At 49.5% G+C, this 8,372-nt stretch overlaps 1 protein-coding gene across 1 annotated transcript; it reads right to left on the bottom strand.

Annotated features, from left to right (window-relative positions):
- Nucleotides 1-4,720: 4,720 nt before the first annotated feature.
- NKX2-6 (NK2 homeobox 6) lies at nucleotides 4,721-7,552 on the bottom strand. The gene is made up of 2 exons (XM_054270535.1): nucleotides 7,345-7,552; nucleotides 4,721-5,247 (listed from the first exon to the last, which is right to left on the bottom strand). Exons 1-2 carry the CDS (start codon nucleotides 7,550-7,552, stop codon nucleotides 4,721-4,723), a joined length of 735 nt encoding a protein of 244 aa, XP_054126510.1.
- Nucleotides 7,553-8,372: the final 820 nt, after the last annotated feature.

Genomic DNA, 8,372 nt, shown 5'->3' with positions numbered 1-8,372 from the left:
TGAAAGTTCAAGGCTGAACCTCAGACGAATCCCTCAGTTCATTTAAGAAGCCTCAACGCCTTTAACAACAAAGTTTTGGACACGCAAAAGGAGCAAAACCTTCCCAAATCCAAGAAAAAGCACAAAGGGAGCCGCCTGCTGGAGCAGATCCTGTCCTGAGGATCCGATTGATTTGTGGTTGTTGGAAAACAGCCCCGGCAGCCTCGGGACCCTCCAGATGCGGGAAAAACGGGATTAAAAATTCGCCTGGTGCCATCCCAAGGCAAATCCATCTCCTGGGGCAGGTCCCGTGGGAGCTCTGGGGGTGCTCATGAGCAGAATCCCCGAGAACTGCGGGCAGTTTCTATTCAAATAAATCTCTAAATATGAATTTGTCAGTGATCTCCTCCAGCTCTGGTGTCTCCCAACCCCTTTGCCTGCTGGAATATCAGCCCTGACGCCTCCTTTAATTCCCAAACCCATCCCCTTCAGCCGGGCCTGGTTTTTTCACCCTTAAAAAGGGAAACAAAAGATTTCCCTCAAATCCCCTGCGGGCTTTGTTGATTTTACAGGAGGTGTTTGGTTACAGCCGCCGGTTTGTGCGAACGTGCCCCAAACTCGGCTTTTCCAGCCCCTTTTTCCCTTCTGCGGCCTCAGGTTTGGGAATTATCCCCCCGAGCTTGGGAAAGCTCAGGAGCTGCAATGGCTGAGCCTGGGTTTGGGCAGAGAAAGGGAATTTTGGGCAGAATTATGGAGGAATTGGGAATATCCTGAGCTGGGAGGGACCCACAGGGATCATCGAGCCCAAACTCTGCCCTGGGGGATCCCAGCAGTCCCAGCCCGTCCCTGGGGGCTTTGCCCGGAGCTCTCACCATTCCCAATTCCAGGCTTTTATTCCTGGGGAAAAAAAAAAAAAAAAAAAAAAAAAAATCCTTCCTTATTTCTGCCTTTATTTGGGGGAGTTTCCTGGGATTTGTGGCTGGAGCTCCAAGGAAAATCCCGGTGTTGTTGGGGATTTCAGGTGAGCCCCGTGCCCTGCGAGCCCAGGGCTTCCCCCAGGGCGGGGAAAAGGGAATTCCCTGTGGAACTGCAGGGGAAAATGGAATTCCATGTGGAATTGGAGGGAAAAGGGAATTCCTGTGGGATTGCAGGGGAAATGGAATTCCGTGTGGGAGTTGCAGGGAAAAAGATCTTGTGGAATTCAGGGAAAAGGGATTTTCCTGTGGAACTGCAGGGGAAAAGGGAATTCCCTGTGGGATTCACGGGTGAGGAGAATTCCCTGTGGATTTACAGGGAAAAGGACCCTGTGGGATTGCAGGGGAAAGAGAATTCCCTGTGGAATTGCAGGGAAAGGGAATTCCATGTGGAATTCAAGGGAAAAGGGAATTCCATGTGGAATCACAGGGAAAAGGGAATTCCCAGTGGAATTGCAGGGAAAAGGACCTTGTGGAACTGCAGGGAAAAGGGAATTTTCTGTGGATCTGCAGGGAAAAGGACCCTGTGGAATTCAGGGGAAAGGAATTCCCTGAGGAACTGCAGGGGAGAGAAATTCCCTGTGGATTTGAAGGAGAAAGGGAATTCCATGTGGAATTGCAGGGAAAAGGAAATTCCCTGCAGAATTTCAGGGAAAAGGAGTTCCCCTGTGGAATTGCAGGAAAATTTAATTCCCTGTGGAATTGCAGGGGAAAAGAATTCCCTGTGGATTTGAAGGGAAAAGGACCCTGTGGAATTGCAGGGAAAAGAATTCCCAGTGGAATTGCAGGGGAAAGGACCTTGTGGAACTGCAGGGAAAAGGGAATTTCCTGTGGATCTGCAGGGAAAAGGACCCTGTGGAATTCAGAGAAACAGAATTCCCTGTGGAATTGCAGGGAAAAGGGATTTTCCTGTGGAATTTCAGGGAAAGGGAATTCCATGTGGAACTGCAGGGGGGAAATGGAATTTTCTGCGGAACTGCAGGGAAAAAAAGAATTTCCCGTAGAATCGCAGGGGAAAGGAATTCCCTGTTGGATCTGCAGGGAAAAGGAATTCACTGTAGAATATCAGAGAAAAGGAATTCACTGTAGAATGTCAGGGAAAATGAATTCCTTGTGGAATTGCAGAGTAAAGGACCCTGTGGAATTCCCAAACTTGGACTAAAAGGTGATTTTTGCCTGGATCATTAGGATTGGATTTGATTTTGATTTTTCTTCGGCTCAGGTTTAGATGCTCAGGTGCAAATTGCAGATGGTAAAATTCAAAATACAAAGTGAGAAATTACAAGAGAGTGAAACCACAATTTCACTGTTCCGTTTTTATTTGCAAATAATGATAATAATAATAATAGTAACAATAATATTAATAATAAAGGCAGAAATCCATACCTGTGCTGGGACTTATCGAGAAAAACAAATCAGAAATAAATCCAGAAATTACAGGAACACAAAGCATTAAATATTGTCAATATAAAATAAAGCAGAGGGGTGTGCACAGCCCCTGTTTTCCCGTTATCCTGAGGAAGGAAAAGTCCTGGTGACATCCTGGGAGAGCAAATCCCTCTGGAGCTAGAGGAGCCAGACTCCAAATTATTGTTTAATAATAATAATATATCAATACTAATACATCAATAATATATCAATTACCAATAAATAATTGATAATTGCTGTGTGCCAAAAGTCACTGTGGGGCTGTGGGGCAGCGTGTCCCTCTCCCTTTCCAGGGATGGTTCCACTGTCCAGGCTGGCAGGAATCCTCTGGATTTGGATGCTGAAATCCTTTGGGATTTCAAAAATAAATCTGGAAATTACAGGAACACAAAACATTAAATATTATCAATAATAGGAATCCTTTGGATTTGGATGCTAAAATCCTTTGGAGTGACAGGAATCCTTTGGATTTGGATAGTAAAATCCTTTGGGCTGGCAGGAATCCTCTGGATTTGGATGCCGAAATCCTTTGGGATTTCAAAAATAAATCTAGAAATTACAGGAACACAAAGCATTAAATATTGTCAGTAATAGGAATCCTTTGGATGTGGCTGCTGAAATCCTTTGGATCTGGTTGCTGAAATCCTTTGGGATTTCAAAAATAAATCTAGAGATTACAGGAACACAAAGCATTAAATATTGTCAGTAATAGGAATCCTTTGGATATGGCTGCTGAAATCCTTTGGAGTGGCAGGGATCCTCTGGGCTGGCAGGAATCCTCTGGATGCGGCTGCTGAAACCTTTGGAATGTGAAAAATCTTTTGGATTTGGCTGCTGAAATCCTGGGGGCTAGCAGAAATCTGGATTTGGCTGCTGAAATCCTCTGGGCTGGCAGGATTCCTCTGGATTTGGGTGGTGAAATCCTTTGGGCTGGCAGGAATCCTTTGGATTTGGATGCTGAAATCCTTTGGAATTTCAAAAATTAATCCACAAATTACAGGAACACAAAGCATTAAATATTGTCAATTATAGGAATCCTTTGGATCTGGCTGCTGAAATCCTTTGGAGTGGCAGGAATCCTCTGGATTTGGCTGCTGAAACCTTTGGGATGTGAGAAATCTTTTGGATGTGGCTGCTGAGATCCTTTGGGCTGGCAGGAATCCTTTGGGTTTTGCTGCTGGGAGGAATCCTTTGGATTTGGCTGCTGAAATCCTTGGGGCTAGCAGAAATCTGGATTTGGATGCTGAAATCCTTTTGGGCTGGCAGGAATCCTTTGGATGTGGCTGCTGAAACCCTCTGGGCTGGCAGGAATCCTCTGGATTTGGCTGCTGAAGCCTTTGGGATTTCAAAAATAAATCTAGGAATTACAGGAACACAAAGCATTAAATATTGTCAACAATTGGAATCCTTTGGATCTGGCTGCAGAAATCCTTTTGGGCTGGCAGGAATCATCTGTCTGTGGCTGCTGAAATCCTTTGGGATGTGAGAAATCTTTTGGATGTGGCTGCTGAGATCCTTTGGGCTGGCAGGAATCCTTTGGATCTGGATGCCGAAATCCTTTGGAGTGGCAGGAATCCTCTGGATGTGGCCGCTGAAGTCTTTGGGGCTGGCAGAAATCTTTGGATTTCGATGCTGAAATCTTTTGGGCTGGGAGGAGTCCTTTGGATGTGGCTGCTGAGATTCTTTGGGATTTCAAAAAAAAATCTAGAAATTGCAGGAACACAAAGAATTAAATATTGTCAATAATAGGAATCCTTTAGATTTGGATGGTGAAACCCTCTGGGCTGGCAGGATTCCTCTGGATCTGGATGCTGAAATCCTTGGGGCTGACAGGAATCCTTTGGGTTTGGCTGCTGAAATCCTCTGGGCAGGCAGGAATCCTCTGGCTGTGTCTGTGGAAATCCTTTGGAGTGGCAGGAATCCTCTGGATGGGGATGCTGAAATCCTTTGGGGTGGATGCTGAAATCCTCTGGGCTGGCAGGATTCCTCTGGATTTGGGTGGTGAAATCCTTGGGGCCGACAGGAATCCTTTGGATGCGGCTGCTGAAACCTTTGGGATGTGAGAAATCTTTTGGATCTGGCTGCTGAAATCCTTTGAGCTGACAGAAATCTTTGGATTTGGATGCTGAAACCCTTTGGGGTGTGTGCTGAAATCCTTGGGGCTGACAAGAATCTTTTGGATTTGGGTGTTGAAATAATTTTGGGCTGGCAGAAATCTGGATTTGGATGCTGAAATCTTTTGGGCTGGGAGGAATCCTCTGGCTGTGGGTGCTGCCCGATCGGGCTGGGCTCCGGAGCACGGGGCGCTGTCCCGGTGCCCGTCCCGGTGCCCATCCCCGCTATCCCCGGCTCCCGCTGCCGATCCCCGCGGGCACGGCCCGCTGCTGGCGCTGGGCACCGCCGGGGCTGGCACCGGGTGGCGCCGCGGGGAACCCGCCCCAAGCGCTGCCCCCGGGGCAGGAGCTGCAGGAAAAAGCGCCGGGAGCTCCCCAGGGAGCCGGGAAGGGTCTGGAGCCCCCCGGGCAGGGTTCGCCATCCCGCACCAGCACCGGCACCGGCACCGTGCGCGGGGGCACCGCGGGCACCGCCGGCTCCGGGCGCCGCTCCCGCCGCTGCCGCTTGCTCTTGTAGCGCCGGTTCTGGAACCAGATCTTCACCTGCGCGGGGCTGAGCTGCAGCAGCCGCGCCAGCTGCTCCCGCTCGGGCCCGGACAGGTATCTCTGCCGCTGGAAGCGCCGCTCCAGCTCCAGCACCTGCGCCTGCGAGAACAGAACGCGCGGCCGCCGCCGCCGCCGCCGCCCCGGCGCCTCCCGGGGCTCCCCCGGCTCCGCGCCGGCCTCGGAGCCCGGGGCGAGCAGCGATGTCCCTGCGGCAGGGGGGGAACAGAGCAAAATCAGCCCCAAATCCGGCTCCGCTCCCAGCCAGAGGGGGGATCAAACCGGGAATGGCACCCGTGGGAATAGGGCGGAGGAGGGCCGACAGTTCGTAAAGTAAAGGTTGACACTTTGTAAATTTAATATGAATTTTCCCTTGATATTTATTGAGGACTCAATAAAAATTTCCCCCTCCCTTTCTACAATTTTAATTTTTTTTTTTATTAAGGTGTTACACAAATTCTGGATAAAGTTTCCTAATTTTTCCCCCTCCCTTTTTCTATTTTTAATTTTTTTTAATTTATTTTTTATTTTATTAATTTAGTTTTATTTATTTTTTTATTATTTTCTATTTTAAAATTTTTTTGTTTGGTAAATTTAGTTGGTAAATTTAATATGATTTTTCCTGTGATATTCATTGAGAACTCAATAAAATTCCCCCCTCCCTTTTTAAATTTTTTTAAAAATTTTATTAAGGTGTTACACGAATTCTGGATAAAATTTCCTAATTTTTTCCCCTCCCTTTTTATTATTTTAAAATTTTTTTTATTAAGCTGCTTGGTAAATTTGATATGAATTTTCCTGTGATATTCATTGAGAACTCGATAAAATTCCCTCCTCCTTTTTAAAAATTTTTAAAATTTTTTTTATTAAGGCGTTACACGAATTCTGGATAAAATTTCCCTTTTTCCCCCCCTCCATTTTTCTATTTTTAAAATTTTTTTATTAAGCTGTTTGGTAAATTTAATATTAATTTTCCCGTGATATTTATTGAGAACTCGATAAAATTCCCTCCTCCGTTTTAAAAATTTTTTATTAAGGTGTTACACGAATTCTGGATAAAATTTCCTAATTTTTCCCCCTCCCTTTTTCTATTTTTAAAATTTTTTTATTAAGCGGTTTGGTAAATTTAATATGAATTTTCCTGTGATATTCGTTGAGAACTCGATAAAATTCCCCCCTCCCTTTAAAAAATTTTTTTAATTGTTTTTATTAAGGTGTTACACGAATTCTGGACAAAATCTCCTTTTTCCCCCTCCTAATCTGAGGGGAGTTGCTGTTCTGGGGGATTTTTTTGATTTTTTAGGAATTTGTGCGGCAGAGGAGCGGCCGGGATCAGGTCCAGCTCCGGCTGGGATGCTCTGGGATACCCCGAAATTCGGGAATTCTGGAATTCCAGGGGTGCTGAAGGCTCTGGAAGGTTTGGAGGGGACAGAATCCTCCCCGGGCCCCCCTCCCAGTCTGCCCAGTGCTCCCGCTCTGTCCCCACTGCTTTCCCCACCTGTTCAGGGAACAGGAGCAGAGCAGAGGAAATTTTGGGAATTTTGGGATTTTGGCTGCGGGGAGAAGCGGAACAGCCCCGATCCCTCTCGGGGATGCTCCGCGCAGCGGGGCCGACTCGTGGAGCGCGACACGGGGGTGACATCGGGCAGGAAAAACCCCTGAAAATCCCAAATCCAGCCCCAACCCCGAGCTCCATCCACCCCCGGACCGTCCCGTTTCCCTGAGGGCACACGGAGCTGCGGGGATGCGCGGGGGATGCGCGGGGGATGCGCGGAGGGCGCACCGGGATGCCGGAAAATGCCCTAAACAGCCGTAAAAAAACCCCCCCAAAAACCAGAAAAACCCCAAAACAAAAAACAAAACCAAACAAAAAACAAAAACAAAAACAACAACAACAAAAAAACCCCACACAAAAACAAAACAACAAAAAAACCCCCAAAAAACAAAACAAAACAAAACAAAAAACAAAACCAAACAAAAACAAAACAAAAAAAACCCCAAAAAACAAACAAACAAAAAAAAACAAACAAAAAACCCAAAAAACCCCAAAAAAACCCCCAAAACACAAAAAAACCCCAAAAAACAAAAAACCAACCCCCCCCAAAAAAAAACCTAAACCAAAAAACCAAAAAACCCCACCCCAAAAAACCAAAAAAACCCAACCCCCCCCCCCAAAACAACAAAAAACCAAAAAAACAAAAAACCAAAAAAAAAAAAAAACCCAAACAAAAACCCCCCCAAAAGTCAGGGGGTAAAAACCCAGGAAAATAAAGGGAAAAGGGAGGATAAAGGGGAACCAGCGGCACCGGAGGGTGCGAGGACGCAGCGCCGCCCTCGGGGAGCGGGAGCGGCTCCGCGGGGTCCCCCCGGCGCTTCCCCCGCCCGTCCCGTCCCGTCCCGTCCCGCGGGGTCCCGCGGGCACTCACGCGGCCGCGGCTCGTCCTGCGCCGCTCGGGGATCGCCGGGAGCCTCCAGCTTGAGGATGTCCCGCACCGAGAAGGGCGTGGGCGGCATCTCCGGGCACGGGGGGCACCGGGCACTGCCAGCCCCGCTCCCGGCTCGGGGGGTCCGCGGGGCTCGGGGGCGCAGGAGGAGCGGGAGAAGGAGAGCAAGGATCAGGATCAGGGGGAGCAGGGGCAGTGCCGGGGGTCTCTCCCTGCCACCCGGGGGGCTCCGGCTGCCCCCTGAGCCCGGGGAAGGAGCAGCCCCTTCCCTTCCCTTCCCTGCGTGTTTCCAAAACAAGGCAGCCGAGGGAGGCAGGGAGGGAGGCAGGGAGGGGGGCAGGGGGTGCCGGGCTCTGGGCTGAGCCGCAATAAAACAAATCGAGTCCATTTGAGCTCCATTAAGGTCACATTAGCGAGCGGCTGCGGCAGATAAGCGCTGATAAGGAGCGCAGACCACCAAGCTCCTGCGGGAGGGGAGGGGACGCTGCCACAGGGACCTGGGACAGCCCCAGTTCCTCCCAGTTTGTCCCAGTTTGTCCCACTGGCAGAGCCTTACCGAGGCATGGAGAGGGGTCAGGGTGCCCCCATGGATCCGGGTCTGGTGCCCCGCGGGACAGCGAGGGGGTCCCCTCGGGCCGGGGGTGCTGCTGCTCCTTATCTGAGCCCAGGGAGCGGCGATTGCAATTAAAATTCCAGCCGGGCTCGGGGCGGGTGTCGCTGACAGCCCTGACAGAGCCGGGCCGGGCTGGGCCGGTGCCCCCGCCCCAGGGAGAGCGGCCCCGAGGGGAGGGTGGAAAAATAAACGGGGCAGGGAAGGGAGGGGCTGCGGCAGGAGGGAAAATAAATCCAGGGGATGGAGGAGAAAAGGGCTCGGAGCCCCCCACGGGTCC

Source organism: Melozone crissalis, unplaced genomic scaffold (assembly GCF_028551555.1).
Source record: "Melozone crissalis strain CALT ecotype California unplaced genomic scaffold, PUWL_Pcris_2 ptg000010l_1, whole genome shotgun sequence".
NCBI classification, from domain to species: domain Eukaryota; kingdom Metazoa; phylum Chordata; class Aves; order Passeriformes; family Passerellidae; genus Melozone; species Melozone crissalis.
The sequence above is the reverse complement of the archived record's forward strand: the minus strand, read 5'-3'. Positions and strand labels throughout refer to the sequence as shown.

Coding starts and splice junctions, on each gene's coding strand:
- NKX2-6 (XM_054270535.1), bottom strand. CDS start 7,552: ATGCCGCCCACGCCCTTCTCGGTGCGGGACATCCTCAAGCTGGAGGCT. Junction 5,248..7,344: donor CTGCGTCCTCGCACCCTCCG/GTGCCGCTGGTT, acceptor CCCCTGCCGCAG/GGACATCGCTGCTCGCCCCG.